We start from the raw sequence: 16,898 nt of genomic DNA on the forward strand, positions 1-16,898 counted from the left end.
GGCGTACTCCGTATACAAACTGTAAACAGCAAACAGCTCTAATTGCAGAACAATGTTGGAGGCCCAATGTAAAAGCGCTGGAAGTCTTCCGAGATAACGTTTGGCGCAGCAGTGCCAATCCCAAGACTGAATTCCGTGTTCAAGATATGAATCTAGAAGCCTCAGTCATAGTCACATCCGGGGCTCACCGATGCATTGTTCCAATACCCCATCGTAGTCACGAGCGGGGTGAGGTGCGAGGACGGCTGAGACAATCTCTCCCTAGCCTTACAAAGTTCCGCACTCTGGACCCGAACTTCAGTTACTTGTAATGTAATATGCCAGATAACGGCGCTTCTGAAGAGCCTAGTGATGAAGAGCGTGAGCGAAATGCTCCGCGGCTTGAAGCTCTGTAGTGTATCAGCAACATATGTCTTCCACGGAGAGTCTTGGTTGAGTTCGAAACCGGGCTTGCTGAAACATACGTGCTCTCTCGTCGTAAACTATGGAGGTCTAGACCACAGGGTATTGATCACAGGCCTACAGAAAGATGTCGCCTTCGGTTTACTGGTGCAGCATCGCTTTGTCTGGACCACCCGGTGGGTTTGCTCCGATTGACAAGGCACAACCCCGATTGTTTAGCAGCATGCTTAATTTCACTAGCTAAATATTGAGTTTGGACTTCTTTTTGGCCATGGTTGCCTCTGTTGTAGCCTTCACCCCCAATCTACAACGCGGTTCAGATAGCTTAGTGGTGCAGTCTATACCTGCTATGTGCTGCGACACATGCTGGGTGATTCGATATTACGCAGGTATTGATTCAAATGCATCAGAAAGAAACTAGTTGGCTCAAGTGTAACGGATATATACAATTTCAGAAGTAACGCAGAAAGAATTAAGCGAACGTTGAAAACATGGCCTGTAAATCGGTAACTATCTTTAGTTGCAAAACACTGCTGGAGGACCGATATAGAAACGCTGCGGGTCGTTCAAGATGACGTCGGGAACATTAGCACCAATACCCTTGTAGGCCTTCTGGACCTTGAGGCTCTCCGCGTCTGTCCCGCCGTGGGCCAAGCTGATGAAGCTATCGAGAATACCTTGCCGGTATGGCTTGGTTAACTGCGGCTTGGGAGCAGCAGCCTCCTTTGCCTCTCCGACCTCTGTCAATAAGACTGTATCCATAGGAGGTTTCTCTCTCTTCGCCTCAGGCTCCAAACCCATGGCACCCTTGACACGAGACCACTTGACGCTGTCTCTAGCATTGGCGTGATCGAGATAGCGAACGGATTTTTTAATCATTTCAGGTCTCCATGGTGGAGCATCGTGGTTTTGTGGCATTGATTTGAACACGGGGATGGACTGCCCAGGAGTTGCGGGTGGTGGCGGTACCAGAGTCGCACCGACGAGGTGTGAGACTGTAGGGGGCATCCTATCAGGCCTCATGTAGTCTGCAGTATTCTCTGAATAAGGGCCCCAGTAGTTGGCTGGCAATTGATCTTCAACCTTGGCTACTTCGCGGAAGGGAACGATCTTGTCCTCCCCGACATTCCTGACCTTGACGCCCAGTGTCGATTTGATCCTTGCAGAGTCACTTGTGTCGTTCTTCATCTGCATGGGTCTGCTGATAATGGAGTTACCACGGTACTGAGTACCGCTGCGTCCCTCGATACCAATAGAGTTAGTTGGCACCGCGCTTCGAACTGAGAAGATGAAGTTGTCGCTACGGACGTGCCAACGCTCCTTAGCAGAAGCCACCTTGTTACCCGAAGCTTTGTTGACTGCGTCACTCTTCTTCTTGTCGTCTCCAAGAAGACCAGACACAGCTGTGAATGTATGAGGGTTAACAATGGAATTATCTGCTTTCCGTGTATCGCCTGCTTCCTGTAGCACAAGCTCCATAAGCTCACGTAGACTGATAGCTCTCTTGCCCTCGGACGATCCGGAGCCAAAGCTGACAGTGAAGCTGACCACGGACAGATCAAAGTACACGCTGCCGTGAATCGGTGGTCCTTCGAGGTGTAGAGAGGCTCCAACATTGACAGAGATCTTCTTTCTGAAGCGCCAGACTCTGATCTCGTAATACACGCCTGCAGATACTGCCATGTCTGCCACGTAGTGTAGCGGCTTGAGGTTGACCAGGAAGTCAGCATGCGCGTCAAAGTGTGCACCAAGAGGGCCAGCAGAGAAGACTGCTTGAAGCATTCCTCCTGCCATGATGGCTCCTGGAGTAATAGCTGCGTATGCATTGCCAGTGACCCTTAAGTTTGAGCTGAGCGTCCACGAGATACCCAATCGCTGTGGACGAGGATAATGCGCAGGGACTTGGTACATAGGATGATAGCCACCGAAACTGATCACCCAGTCACCTGAATGTGGGTTATTCTTGCCGAACCAACTTCTGATGGCAAACCCACCGGAGGGACGGCAATCCTTGTTGAGAATGAAAGAAGTGGGATTGATGAGACCGTCAACTGAGAGCTCGCCATTAACAAGGTCGAGTTTGCCAACCACAGAGAGATCAATAAGAACAAGAGCCTTGTCAGGGCTCGCACGTCTAGGAAGGGTAGCGGTTGCTCGGGCAATCAGACCAATGTCAGTCTGGTTCGGTCCGAGAGCTACTGTTGCAACAGCACGCATGTCAATGGCCTCGCAAGCTCGGATGACAAGACCAAGTGCCAGCCAAATGGATCCCATACTAGGCGTCACAAAAGCATCAGGACCTGTCAGTGACTTAACAGCCTGGTTCATATTGAAGCCTCCCGCCTGGTCAAAACCCTGAATGAGTGGGAAGGAAGACAGCTGCTCCACAGTCGGTAGTCGGAGACGTGAGTTGTAGCCAAAGCCAGCCATCAGTCCACGAATCTCGGCCCAACCCATGGTGAAAATGAGTCCCTCCATCATCGCGTAGATGAAGAATGAATCATATTCCGGTGTACCTGTTGCGGCGTTGGCTGGAACTTGCTCATACGAACCAAGTGCTGCGATAGAAAAGGTGCTCAATGAGATAGCAACGCCTCCAAAGTACGCTTTAGTGCCAGGCTTGTGGTGCAGAGCACCTGCGATTTGGATTGGCATACGAGTGAACGACATGTCGAACCCTTCAACCTCGACGTCAATCGGAACATGCAGAATATCGTGTAGTCCATGGATCTGCTTGGAGTCGAGTCTGACGACGAGAGTCAGACCCTGAATACCAGCACTGATGGGCCCGATGAGAACACTGGCGTCAAGATGGATGCGCAAGACGCCACCTTCGTAGGACAACGAGATGCCTGAGAGAGTGAGAGGTCCCTTCTTCTTTGCTAGTGCAGCTGTCGTCGCGGGCGCGCCACCACTGGGAACAGCTGCTTCTGTGGATGGCTTCTTCTCCTGGACGGGAGCAGGAGTCCCCTTTGAGCCAGTAGTAACCGCACCTGCTGGGGTCTTCTTCTTCTCTGGCTTGTCCTGACCGAAGACATGGTCGAGGAAGACACCCTGGCTACCAACCAGACGGAAGTGGAAGCCTTCGGACAACTCTTTATCCTCAGGCCTCATCTTGAAGGGCTGATTCACAAACATCTGGGCGCTTCCATTCAGAGTAGTGATGTCCTCTTGTGTGAACATGGTATTGACCCAGAGGAACTCAAGGGCATCAAATGGTATGTCCAGGTTTCCAAGGATCGGCAGCTTCGAGATAGAAGGTAGCGGTCCCAGAGAGACGCGTATCATTCTCTTTATGGGCGAGGGCTTATCTGCCTTTCCTGTGATAGGAACCAGCTGGACAAATTGGACGTGAAGCATTCCAAACTTCATCTCTGCACCGAAAACGATATGTGGCTTTGTACCGTTCAGACGAGTCACGATAATGTCGAACTTATCCTCCTGAGGTTTAGATGTTTTGAACGTTGTTCCTGTCACAAAGCCTGGCAGGATATCTACAATTTCCTGGCCCAAGAGCTTCTGCACAGCGTCGCCGAGTGTGAACTCCTTTGACGCTTTGCCAGCTGCTGTGGTCTCTTCGTGCAGTTTCGCAGTGAGAGACCAAGTGTTGACATCCGTACGCTTGAACTTTGTCTCCAGCAGAATACTAGAGATCTTGAGGCCTGCTTCAAAGCTGACTTTAGTTGGCTGGCCCTTGCCCGCCGTAATGTCGAAGGCAATGCGTTGCAGCTCAATACTTTCCAGAATAGACATCGCATGCGTCTTCTCTTCACCTGCAGCGAACAAAGAGTGCAGAGCTGTCATTGGAATATGCGATGCGTGCGCACTAAAAGACACCAGGCCCTGTTCTGACGAATACATGATCATTGCCGCCAGCGATGCTGGCTGGTCGCCTTCCTTGAGAGGGAGAAGGGTGATGGCTCCGTCAAGAACGATATTTAGTGCCTTTGATGCGTATACGTAGTTGAAAGAGAACCCTAGCATGGTGTGGTCGATCTGTAAGGAGGGAACCTTTGAAGGATCTGAGACGACTGAAGTCTCCGTTGGTTTCCCCATCAAAGCTTCAAGACGACCACTGACGTGCAGACTCTCATTAGAGACATAGAGATCGGCCTCAGTAATCTCAGTGGGAACGCCGAACGGTAGGTTCTGCACGAAACTACTGTCGAGGCAGCGTAGCGACATATATGGCTCTGACGGGTCAAGATAAGAGAATTTGTCCCATCGTTCGTAGTCAAGATAGTACTGCAGTGGAGGGTTGCCCTGTCCCATTACGTTTCCAACGCCGTTGAACTCACACTCGCCTGAGAACACCCCAGTGCCCTTGGTCCAGGTGAACTCCATAGTGAAGACCGAATGCTTGTCCGTTGGCACAAGCACTTGCATCGAAGCTTCGAGCTCCAAGCGCATACCGGCCAGAGTTAGACCACCTGCCTCTTTGTTCTGAAGTGTAACGGTCGCTCTTCTCCAGTATATGTGAGAAGTACTGGAATTCTGAGTTTTGGATCCGTGGCCAGTATTGGAAAGAATCTTCTCCAAATCGTCAATGGCCTTGCCCACTTCGGGACAGGTCTTCTGGATCCAGGCCTTAAGAGCTGGCCACTGAAGCGCTTTGGAGTAGCACACAAAGAAGATATTGATATGATCTTCTCCGATAGACACATACATACCCAACGCACGCTTCTCACCCTTATAGTCTGGCTCTGCAGCTATGGTAAGCTCTCCAATAGTGTATGCATCTCCCCAAGGACCAGATGATGGAGACACAGTTCTCTTAGCAATGACAGACATGGGAGGGATGTGGTCAACCCAACCAGCGAGGTATTTGTCCAGTTTGGTGACTATTCCCTCTTTGAGGTCGAGGGAGGCTTCGAGACGGATACAGCACCCAGACCCTGGACCGGGGATGTACCACATTGCGTTGCGAGCTGGAGTACCAGCTAAACCACCAAATGTGATCTTGGTCAATTTAAGCAATGTCTTGAGCCAGGGCTTGGGGCTTATGTGAGCGACTGCACAGAGATCTCCAAGATTCTCGAATCCACCGTTGGCAGAACTTACTTCCAAGCCAAGAAGGAGATGGCCTGGGTACCGATCAATGCCAGTACGAGTAGTAATACTAGTATCTTTTGTGATATCAGCAAACCCAGTCTCGAACTCGTCGTTGAGGACTTTGGCATCAGTAGAGAACACAAGCGGAGCGCTGCTTGTATCTTTGGACACCTTGACCTTGAGGCCGGTCATCTCGAGAGATTTGCCATCCGATCCAAGCTTCAAATTGACATCAGCACTCTGAAGGTACGAAGCATTTTCGTCAAGTTTCCAAGCCGCACCAAAATCTCGTCTCAAAGGATCGCTCAACGACAGCGGAAACTCGCTGATGTTAGCCTTGATCGCTTCCAAGGAAGTCTCAAAGACTATGGGTCCTGACGAAGTAAGAAACGCTTGAGTGCCGGTGTCTGGGGTTGAGAAGACGATGTGGTCAGACGGGACAGTACCAGCGCTGATGCCTGGCGTTGAACTGCGGATCTGGGTTGATTGACCAGTCGCTGCGAGCATGTATTGGTCTTTGAGGGGAATGAGCTGTTGCGGTGGGGGAGGCAAGCCTGGCGCGCTTGTTGCCGGGTTCGTGATGGGTACAACAGCAGAGCCGCTTGGGGCTGAGGCTGGTGGTAGAACCTTGGGCTCAGTCGATGCTGGAGGAGGCACAGCTGGGTTTGTGATGGGTATCACGGCTGGTCCAGCAGGAGGTGAAGTTGGTGGCAAGACCTTTGGCTCCTTCGATACCGGAGTTGCGACATCTCCAGGTTGCTGAACAGCTGGGACGCCTGGGACTGAGGCTGGCGGTGGGATGTTTTGCCCACTAGACGCTGGAGGAGCCGCTGGTGAAGGTGTAACGTCTCCAGTGTGGGAAGGTTGCTGAGGACCCGGTCCTGATTGAACAGGAACACCAGGCTTTGGGGCAGGAACGGCAGGTCCAGCAATGGTTCCTGGAGCCGCAGGGCCAGCAGAAGGACTTGTCAGTCTTGGGTCTCCTGCCGTGACTGGAGGCAATACTCCGCTTGGTGCCTGTACACTACCAGAACCAATGCCTCCAGGCTTGTCACCTCCACCCTGTCCAGGAAGCACAGGTCTGTCACCAGCAGAAGGCGATGCTGATCCAGCTGCTGTCTGTGTACCAGAAGACGCATAACGAGACCCTCCAGATGGAGCCCGAGGTCGCTTGTCAGCATCACCAGCTCTTCCTATCACCGGCCGTCCATGGCCAAGTGATCGTCTACCCGGTTTGGCACGATGCGTACCGTCATCGCGCGGCTCATCATCTTCCAGCCATTTCTTGACTTGGCGATGCCTATGGCGCTGACGATGATTATGCCCAGAATGGTCATCAAAATCAGCGTCCAATGAGGCATGGTCCTGTTTACGCTTGACTGTAGAGCGTGTCCAGTCCCTTTCACCAAAGAAACGACCAGGTGTGCTCACGACTCTGATACCACCAGAAGCTTCTGCGCTTGTATTCTCATCAGAGTCTGAGCTCTTTGAAGTTATAGACTAATGATGCTCAATTAATTGATCCTTCCGACGTTGGAATAAATTGACTTACACGAGTTTTGAGCGTTACTAGCCTGCCAGGTTTGTGAAGCAAGCTGCCTCGCCCAACTAATGTCGAAGCAATAAGCTCATCGGCGCTGAACACAAATGTCTTGTCTACCAGAGTTTCTTGCTGATCTGGTAGTGAAGGCGGCCATTTGTCGCTGGCTGACCGTCTCCCATGAACGTGGTGGGCCATTGTATGTCCAAGGCTTGTGATGCTCAAGATGGGTGAGCAATTGTCCGCTATGGAAACAGAATTAGATTAGAAAAAGGACCGCATCGATATCGCAATCTGCTCCTTGGGGAACTGCATGAGATGAACGGCCAGATGCTCAATCGCACAAAGGCCGAGCAGAAGACATGCCGATCAGAGCTGGACAACCCCGGACTGCAAGCTATTTCGGATACAGTCTTCAGCCATGGCCTAGAACACTAACTTCGCCCCTTCTCTATCCCTGCTCGTGTAAGTCACTTGAGCATCAAGGTTCCTATTGCTCAGATGCAAGAGAGCCAATACTCCCCAATCAGTAGAAGCAGCTTCTTTCCAGCCATCACATATTACTCGAGACATGCAGCAACTAGCTCCAATTGTAAGACCGGAGTCTCCGCTCTCCGATAAGTCGATGCGTGAATCGATAGTCTACGGGAGCGGGCGCTTGCGTATAGCATCTGCCGTTGGTTCACGCGTAGAGTCGAGGCGTTCTCGCGAAGTGGGCATCGGTACGGCCCTCAAGGAGCTACATGATAGGCGGCGTAAACGAGCATTGAGGCTAGTAGACTCTTCTTTCGTCTTAGATAAAACGAGACTATCGAAAAGAGCAAATTCCATGTGGAGGGGAAGGCCATTTTGGGATGGCGAGACGAGCGCTGAGCTTTAGCTGCATGTAGGGTCTCGAACGATATCTCCGGGGTGTGCAAAACAAGCTTTTATGAGTTTGGCGTCGAGACCATTGACTTTACAGGGGTGTAGTGCCCTAGGCTGTTTGTGTAAGTGCCCTGTGAGAATTTTCGGGGCCAATTGGATTAGAGCTGCGGCTAATCTTGGTTGGGTCAACTACCCTAAGGCTGCCTCTCGTGAATATTGCGGAGCTTCTATGCTGGATGAACAGCCGCCCATGTGAATAGAGAGGCTGAAGTCTATGAGGACATATTCAAGGCTGAGCTCTCTGCAAAATTCTATTGTCTTGTACTCTACCGATTAGATAATTCGGGGATGTGACATGGAGATACGTTACTCAACATATGGTGAGCTTCAAATTTAGCAAGTTGAGAATGGAGTGGTTAGGCTGTTGTACATGATAACGCTTTCCAATTGAGGTGATTTCGGTGATACTTGAGATAAAAATATTGAATCTGTACAAAATCCTCCTGATTATTCCTTACGCAGCGTCCATTTATCCATAACCTCAGTCGTCTTCACCACCGAAACTTCCTTACCCTCAGCATTCTTACCCTTCTCCCACCTCCCATAAACCTCCTTCGTCTTAATCTCAACATCATTGCCCACAACACCATTAACCGTAGCCCTCATCAGCATGAAACTAGCATCCAACCCCTCCGCAAACGTAGCACCCCCTCCAGCCGTCCCACGAGGCTTCAAGTGGACCACCATCTCAGCAGCCTTCTCTTTCGTAGCAGCTCTATGTGTCGTAGCCGCTATCCACTGCTGTCTTGGCCCGATGGCGCGCACAGAAGGCAGCGGTGCTAGATGGTCTAGAAGATGGGATGGATCTTCGCCAATGGGGATGGTGACTTCTATGGCAAATACTTCTGTGCCTGCTGGAAGATTCTCGGGCTTGGTGCTGGCTTTGATGGAGAAGACAATGTTTTGGGGTGTGTTGGACTGCGGCGGTATGCTGCGGCCAGGAGAGTCTTGAGAAAAGGCCAATTTTGCGAACCACGACTTGACCTTGGCTTCTGTGTTCTCAGGTAGATGCTTGACAGCCAGTTCGCGATCATCTTCTTCGGGCTCCGGCTGTTCAGGGAAGATGACTCGAGGCTTGCTCTCTTTGTCAGCGGTCACCTTGAAGTCGAGTGTAACGCTGTGATTGCGCTCCAGCAACTGCGTCGCGATGTACACCACTTTCGAGTCTGGTGCTGGCCTGTCCCAGACACGGTCTTTGTTCTGATCAATAAAGTGGTCCATCATATTGACCACGAGATGAGGCGTTAGAACACCAGTGTCGTGGTTCCAGATTGGCTTGATGGGGAAACCAGAAGGACTGATGACACCAGTCCTACTCCACTTGATCTTCTTCTCCACCTCAGCTTTTGGCAGAGCGTCCTTGAACTGCTCCGTCATAGTCAAGAATGGCTTCATCTCGCAGGTGAACTCCATCGAATCTTTGTAGACGTCTCCCAAGCTGTATCGCTGTTGATGTGGCGGTAGTTTAAGCTTGACGGTAAAGTCTACCAATTTCTGTTCTTGGCCTCTTGCAACGAGGCAGAGAATCATGTCCTCGTTGCGCGTTCGATACGCACAGTTTAGGGGAGTGTCTTCTTTTGACCCTGGACGTTTGGTAGTGATGGTCATTTCGAGATCGGGGAATGATTCCACGATACCACTTCGGACGATGAAGCCCGAGCCACCGATTTGCACACGATCAGCTGGTGCATCTTTTAGATACTGGTTGAAGGCATCGCGAATAAGATCGCGGACAGGATCACTACCACCTCCCATAGTATTGGCTAGACTCATCGCGCCATCGACAAGAGCATCGATCCAAGTATCATCCATGAGAAAGCAATTGATGCTCTCTTTCGCAAGAACAGCAGGATCAGGGAAAAGATACGTCGCTGGGACTAGTCTCAAAGACATGAGATTGTCAATGAGCCAATTGAACACAAGTCCCAACTGAGGGATTGAAGAAACGACAGGCGTAGCCTGGCATAGTTCCCGAGTTTTCTCTTCAATATAGGGCTTTGCTGCAATTTCAAGATGTCTGCGCAGTTTCTCAAAAGTCATTACGCCAGGCGCAGCGGCCATGGATGTCGCTGCAGGAGTAGGGACTTGCCATCTCAAATCCCCGTCTCTCGGCAGACCCTTCATCTTTGCGGCCACAGAGCCGCTGAAAAGCCCATCAAGTTTCGATAAAGCACTATCAACAACGGCGTCCGACTTGTGCATGAGTTTTGATTGCTCATTCTCATCCTCGTTCTCTGAGATCTTGGACTTGGTCACGGCCTTCATGCACAGCTTTCGGCGGAGGTAGGCAATGGCCGTTGAGAACTTGGCATCTCGGCCTGCCAGTGTTCGACCTAGCTCCCAGGCCGTGTTGTACGAGATGTCGAGGATTCTCGCTGATGTGTCGATGATCTGTAAGTCGGTTCCGTGTACACTTGGCTTGATGCGCGCTTTGCGGGAAATACCAGGGATGAGCGGTCCTCGAAACAGCGCCATAGACGATTCACCAGCGATGTCGCGATGGCGCACAATCGTGTATCCTTCCGAGACTCTTCGACGAACCCATGCAGCCGACGGGTCATCTGGCTTATTAGGATCTGTGGGAGGAAGTTTGATCGCCAGAGGTCTTATGTTCTTCTGATCTGCGAGATGCTTAAACATCTCAAGATCTTGCGAGGCATTGTTCTTTTCCCAGGTAAAAGTCCAGGAGAACAGAGAGATAAGTGCGACAGTTGCTGAAGCCTGGCTCGCAGCCTTCCAATCGATGCGACCATCTAAGGTCTCAATCGAAATGATGTGGGCGTACACTTGGACGGGCTGATCGCCTAAAGTATAGGGCCTCGCCCGATGACCGATGAGCGTGCTGAGTTTGTTCGTTACATGACCGCTCTCATCCTTGACGCCACTGTCCGTAATGTACGTGAGCAGTTTGTAGCGATCCAAGTCTGCCCCAGATTGTTCCCCCGTCTTGCCAGTTGAGTCTTGACGCTCAAAATACATCTTGAACGCGCTGCTCTTGACAAACAGGAAATCTGCAGTAGCTGGTGATCCATCACCTTTGACCGGGACGTCAGTGTCAGAATAGTCATTCTTATGACACCACTTTGAGCGATTACTGTTGAAAAGACTCAAAGGAAGTGTGAATGATCGAGTACCCGAGGGCTTAGCAGCGCTGGTTACCTCTGGAGGCACACACAGATCCTCATCTGTAAAGAGAAGCAAAGCAACCCACGGCGTTGGCGCAGTGCCTGACTTGTATGTTTGTGAGCGTTCCCAAGGTGTCGCGCCTTTGAGAACAACATGAGGAAGTGTAGTTGCGCTCACGGTGCGCAGATTTGGTGGATAGAATGAGTGAACGAGCTCTGGCGGTATGGCATATGGCTGACACGCCTTGACTGTGACGGGTTGTGTTGACACCAATTTCTCAGTGGCGTTGCCAGATTTGACTTCTTGAGTTGTGATGATCTCATATTCGCCCGGAGGCATGGGAGGGATCTCATAGGCATAGAGACGAGCTTTTGCATCGGCATTGTCGTAGGCAGTTGAACTGCTGGACGATGCCGTCGCGATTTGCTTAGAACTGGACATACTGCCACTTCAACTTAGAGATATGGCGACAGTGCAAAAGGCAGTAAGGTGTGCAATGAAGGGCGCTGGCCAGGCTCAACTGCAGAATTGAGTGAGATGCCTTTGATGGAGAATGAGTACGAAGGCTTCACAACATAGGATCCCCAGAGCTTACACGAAGCAGACCTGTCAATGGCAATCAACTTCTCCATGGTGCCAATCTCGCAATAGAGCGTGTAATTCTTCAAAGACCATTTGTGTCTAGACTCAAGCCCATGTTCACTGCATCTATCCCCTGCCAAGCGGAATGTACCTGCGATCCCTAGAACGTGAGACCTGCATCAAGACTATCGAAACAGTAAATCACGCGCTTGGGAACTTGCCCGTTTGGAACTCCAGCGGATACGGCGTTTCCGTTTCGGTTGAGCAAGAGGCAAATCCATGCACACGCCCTGAGCTAGCCCTTGGAGCTAGGCGTTTCTTAGCGAGCGTCCCAGCTCCCGGGCCGCTAGTGGCCGTTCAGCCAGCCGCTATAAGGGGAAATATCGAGACGCTAACCAAGCATTTGGTGGTGTGTTGCCGTTCGTCCCGTAGGCCTCTGGGGGAAATGTTCCGCTGTGGGAGAGAAGTATACAGTGTATGTTGCACTGTCCCTTGACTTGGGGACTGGACCCTGAAAGAGTGGTTGGGCAATTGGGCCTCGGCCTGTGTGTCTCAGTCGCGTATCGCAAGATTGAGGAACCCTAGCTAGCATCATGCGAGTGTCGATTCCGTGCTATTAGGTACTAGTGATGGCTAGAACTGGCAGGGCATCTTGTGCTGCACATCTGATTGCCAGTAAACTATGTAGAAGCTTGAGGTTGATTACTCGCCAGTGACCATAACGACCATCTTCACTATCGCCAACATACGACCAAAGCACCATCCCTTCTCCATCAAGTTCGTTGGCGCATACTTTCACAATGACAACGACGATGGCTTCTAAACCTCCAGCAGTCGACCCAGCGGATGTGTCAGAAGACGAGGCGGAAACTCCAATTTACTTGGAGACGCCGTCTGCTCCAAAACCACAAAAGCCCGTCAAGAAGGCCACAGACATTGATTGCTGGTCCATGAACCTCGATGCCTTCATTCTCAACAAACACATCTTTAACAAAGAGCACTTTATCGCGCCACTAAACAGACCTGACAATTCGTCATTTCTGTCTGGGGAGTTCTCAGCGCCAGATGCGATCCCCAATGTTGACATTGATGGAGCGTATCCGTGGTACTCAAACTCGCGCATTGCGGATATCACACAAACACCGGAAGTTAAGGACGAGAAAAATGTCTATGATCGCATGCTGCGTAATGAGCGATTGGGCGTCTATCTACATTGGACACTGCCGCAGCATTTCCGTAATGGGAAAACGAAGGATACTGACGATGAAAAGGCAGGAGATGTGGCAGTAAGTGCACCGGATTGCAGTACCAGAGCAGGATGACTGACTAGCGATAGCAAACACATGTGCCAGATCGTTGGATAGTCTTTAGATGCATCACTGAAGCTTCTGAACCCGGCGCTCCAGCATTGGCGGCTTTTATAATTGAGAGCAATCGCATTCGCCATTTCGGCGGACACTTTGACCCATCCACAGACGATACTTTCGATGTCGAGACGGAGGCTTCCCCGTTCATCGACCAGAAAGTCCCGGTGGAAAAGCAAGTCGATGTGTTTATGGGTATGAAGCGCAAATTCGACGATGACTGGAATGACCCTGATCCCAATGGTCTTTACCACTCGCCGTTAGCATTGCTGGACTCTGCCAATCCTCTGTTCCCAGACTTTCAGCATCACAACTCAAACATCTTCTCCATTCACGACGATGTCAGCTGGAAAGATAGTGCCGGCAAGATCATCCAGCCAGCATCTGCGACAATCTCGTACGCTGTGTTTGGCTATCATTCGACATTTCATGCGGAACATGATGAGAAGAAGTCTATTACCCACGGTGCCATGTACAATGTCAAGTGGACGAGAGATAAAGCGCCCGAAAACTCCGAGGCGCTCAATATTGCTAGGAACGTGAGCGAAAAGCAGCCTATAGCTATGGGGTCAGACTCGCTGGAAGCACTCGAGGCATACCTGCATGCTTTACCAGAGGATGCAAGCCCCGTGCAAAAGACAGCAGCCCATCAGAGTCTAGAGCCCAAGCGCTGGAGCAACAACGACTGGATTGCGCTTATTGACGAAATGAAGATGGCAATTGGACAATCCGGCCAAGGCGGTCTTCTTGACTCTCACGTACCGCAGAACCTCAGAGCTGGTTTCAAACCTACAGACGGAGGCAAGAAATGGCGCTTCAACAATGACAAGGTCTCTGCGGATGGAAATGACCAGCCCATCAATCCCAACAAGATGAAGGAACTACATGTTCCTACCGCAGACGAAATGAAAGCCTTGCTCAAAGCGGATAGGTTCCAAGCATATATCGATGCTTTAGACCGTCAGGAAGGATATCTTCGCCATCGACTCTTCTGCGAGTGGTGGAAGCGCCGTGCCCGTGTACCAGGAGGTCGATGGGCGGAACCTTCAATTCGCGCGGAATGCAGTAAGAGAATCCGCGATGATCTAGCGGCTTTGAAGACCGTTAAAGAGTTGCGCAGCAAGCATAACCAAGATCAGGTGCCTGCCGATCTCGAAAAGATGCATGCCACTGCCAGGTCAGAATTCTTCAGCCGCACGTCTCCTTCAATAGTCATGGGCGGGCTTGGTACAGCGTGGCCTTCAGAGTTTCTTGTCAAGAAGAACAACGAGGCTAGGCCACTGAGTTCGCTGCCATTCACTGGAAAGCAGGGCGCTGAGCTGGTACAGCAATGGTTGAAGGAATTGGTTGGAGCCAAGTCCGGTGATGCGAATCACCAGCTGTGTATGGTCCACGGCATGAAGCTTTTCTTCCAGAACCCAGAGTTGGTCAAGAAGATATCCGATGCGCAAAAGTCAAACAAGGGCCTCTTGCGACTTCCAGCCTTGTTTGAGTCTCTGGACAGCCTCAATGCTCTCAACTACACAGCGCCTGGTTGGGTTCGTGTTGGGGTTGATGCGTTGATGCAGGAATGGGCATATGCCTTGAGTATCGGCGATCCTGAGAAGATGAGAGAGCCAAGACCTGCTTACTACAACAAAGCCGACACTCATTGGAATGACACACAGCCCTGCCGTGTGTTATTCCTGGAGTGGGAGGTTGAGTACTACCATTTGCCTAAGCGATTCTGGACGCTGCAGAGATTGAGTGATGGCACAGCAGACTACAGAATTGCACCGGGTGTCAACATCTCGTCGTTCGACATGATGGATCTACACAAACGCACTGTCTCTGGAAGAAGTATTTTGCGCCCCAATGCTGAGTGGCCGATGACAACCCTGGCACAGCAGCTTCTGGACAAGCTGGATAATGAGTCTCTCAAAGAGAAAGCAAATCTAGCAGGTGGTAAGGCTGAAATACTGTCACAATTGGAGAAGTCACTGAAGAGCCTTAACCTCGTATCTGGAAATCTTGACGGCTTCACGGATCAGCTTCTCACTCTTCACGGCGGCATTCATGTATCGCCTTACAAGTCCGACACTCATCCTCCGCGCAACGAGAAAGAAACATCGCTCCTCAACGCGCTACTTGAATCGGAGAACGGCCACGATGTCACTCCGTTCGGGGAAGACGTCTGCTCAATTGACAAGGCCGAGAGGGACTTCAAGCCTGTTACCCACGGCCAAGCGCGCTTCACAAAGTTCAACATCGTCGATAAATTCGGCCAGGTCGTTTCACCAATTCACACTCCAGACATCATCAACAAGGCCAAACCTCTATATCCCTGCCTCGGCCGCACAATTGCATGTCAACCGAATGAAGCAGAAGGTGGAGGTTTTGCCAACAGTGTTGAACTTGACAAGGAGCATTGCTCGCAATTCTTCCAGCTTGGTCACCGTATCAATCAAGACGCCAGACTCAACGTCCAATTTGTTGTGAACTCTGCTGATGTTGATGCGCACCACGAGACAACGCAGTTCTTCAGTGGTGATTTCGAAGTAGGCATCGGTCGGAGACATCATGTTTGGCGTCCTACCACAGAGTACGAGGATCCTGTCTGGGGCTGGCTCATGCTTGACTTTCGCACAATGGGCATTCAAGTCTACAATGCCGCTGGTGAAAGTATGGGCGAGGCTCTGGTACCAGATAATATCCACGGCAAGGCATATTGGCAGGTTCACTACGCCGAAGGCGACATGTCTGAAGCAGCGAATGAGTCGTCGCAGCTGCAACAGCTCATGAAGCGCATGTCTGACGCCAAGTTCCTCGTTGGTCTATGGGCAATGCTTGCTGATGCGTGTCAAAACATTTACAACGATCCTTTGACTGGTGATGCGCAAATGCTCAATATGGTGGGACGACCACTTGCGCTTGTCAATATCGGCATGAACCTCGAGCTCGCTACGCCTGTCATGCAGTCGCAGAGCTACCAGGATTTGTTGAAGAAAGAAGAGATCAAGCTTGATGAGTACAAGTTTGAGGTCCTTCTCGGCGACAAGTCGAATCTGCGTGATGGACTCATCGGCTATTTCCCTCCTTCGCCAGACCCATCTCCACCAATCACTCCCACTCCCGTTCCACAGCCTCAAGATCGTGTAACAGATAAGCGGCCTGATATAAATTGCGTCTACACCGAGTTCGGTTATCCCGGACGTAACATCGTCGCAGGCGATAATCAGAAACCAGACTCATTCGCCTCGCCCAGCTCAAGCAAAGTGTACCTCTCACCTATGCACGTCGATCCCTCCAAATGCATCCCCGATCCTACCAAAGAATACGCCAAAGACTACGACGCAGCAGCAGCTTACCACCGCGGTATCTGGAATCATCCTTCAACCGTTGTCCTCGGCGCTATTGTCGACCCCTACCAACCCGTTCATATCGCCACGGGCATTCTACCATCAACAACACTGAAGCTTCCCCAGTGGATCATTGACCAGACTCTTAAGAAGCTACGCATTCTCTTGCGTGGTGGACCTGTCCTCACAAGATCAGATCTTCCAGGTATCGACACCAGTCTCGATTCATGGAGGAAGCCTATGAACCAGACCACAGCTGAAGCATGCATTCCTGCCTTGACGGACAAGGGCGAGTGGTCGTGGCTACAGCCTAATCTGGCGGCGTATACCTTGCCTGGAGATGATGATGAGTACCTACCGCAGTTTGTTCCGTATAACTTGAAGTCGGCACCTTCAGACTATCCCTTGGAGATGGGTCCGCATACGGTGCTGGAAGGTTTCTACAAGTTCGAGCTATCTCAGATGAAGCCTAATGCAGAGCTGAGAGCGGGTAATCCAGCGGAGGGTGGTGACGGAAAGCAAGAAACGGAAGAGAAAAAGTAATCGAGAAGTGGTGGAAAGTGAAGT

General features: G+C 51.1%; 3 protein-coding genes across 3 annotated transcripts; 1 reads left to right on the plus strand and 2 right to left on the minus strand.

Moving 5' to 3' along the window:
• Window positions 1–918: 918 nt before the first annotated feature.
• Window positions 919–7,192, minus strand: FVEG_11121 (hypothetical protein; the record flags this gene model as incomplete). The annotated part of the gene is made up of 2 exons (XM_018900289.1): window positions 919–6,954; window positions 7,007–7,192. The coding sequence occupies 2 exons, from the start codon at window positions 7,190–7,192 to the stop codon at window positions 919–921; spliced, it is 6,222 nt and encodes a 2,073-aa protein (XP_018758541.1).
• Window positions 7,193–8,368: 1,176 nt separating this feature from the next.
• Window positions 8,369–11,488, minus strand: FVEG_11122 (hypothetical protein; the record flags this gene model as incomplete). Its single annotated transcript, XM_018900290.1, has 1 exon — window positions 8,369–11,488. The coding sequence occupies one exon, from the start codon at window positions 11,486–11,488 to the stop codon at window positions 8,369–8,371; it is 3,120 nt and encodes a 1,039-aa protein (XP_018758542.1).
• Window positions 11,489–12,429: 941 nt separating this feature from the next.
• FVEG_11123 (hypothetical protein) lies at window positions 12,430–16,874 on the plus strand (the record flags this gene model as incomplete). Its single annotated transcript, XM_018900291.1, has 2 exons — window positions 12,430–12,915; window positions 12,966–16,874. The coding sequence occupies 2 exons, from the start codon at window positions 12,430–12,432 to the stop codon at window positions 16,872–16,874; spliced, it is 4,395 nt and encodes a 1,464-aa protein (XP_018758543.1).
• Between the last annotated feature and the right edge of the window lie 24 nt (window positions 16,875–16,898).

The sequence above is a fragment of the Fusarium verticillioides genome, chromosome 9 (genome assembly GCF_000149555.1).
Source record: "Fusarium verticillioides 7600 chromosome 9, whole genome shotgun sequence".
In the NCBI taxonomy this organism is placed as follows: domain Eukaryota; kingdom Fungi; phylum Ascomycota; class Sordariomycetes; order Hypocreales; family Nectriaceae; genus Fusarium; species Fusarium verticillioides.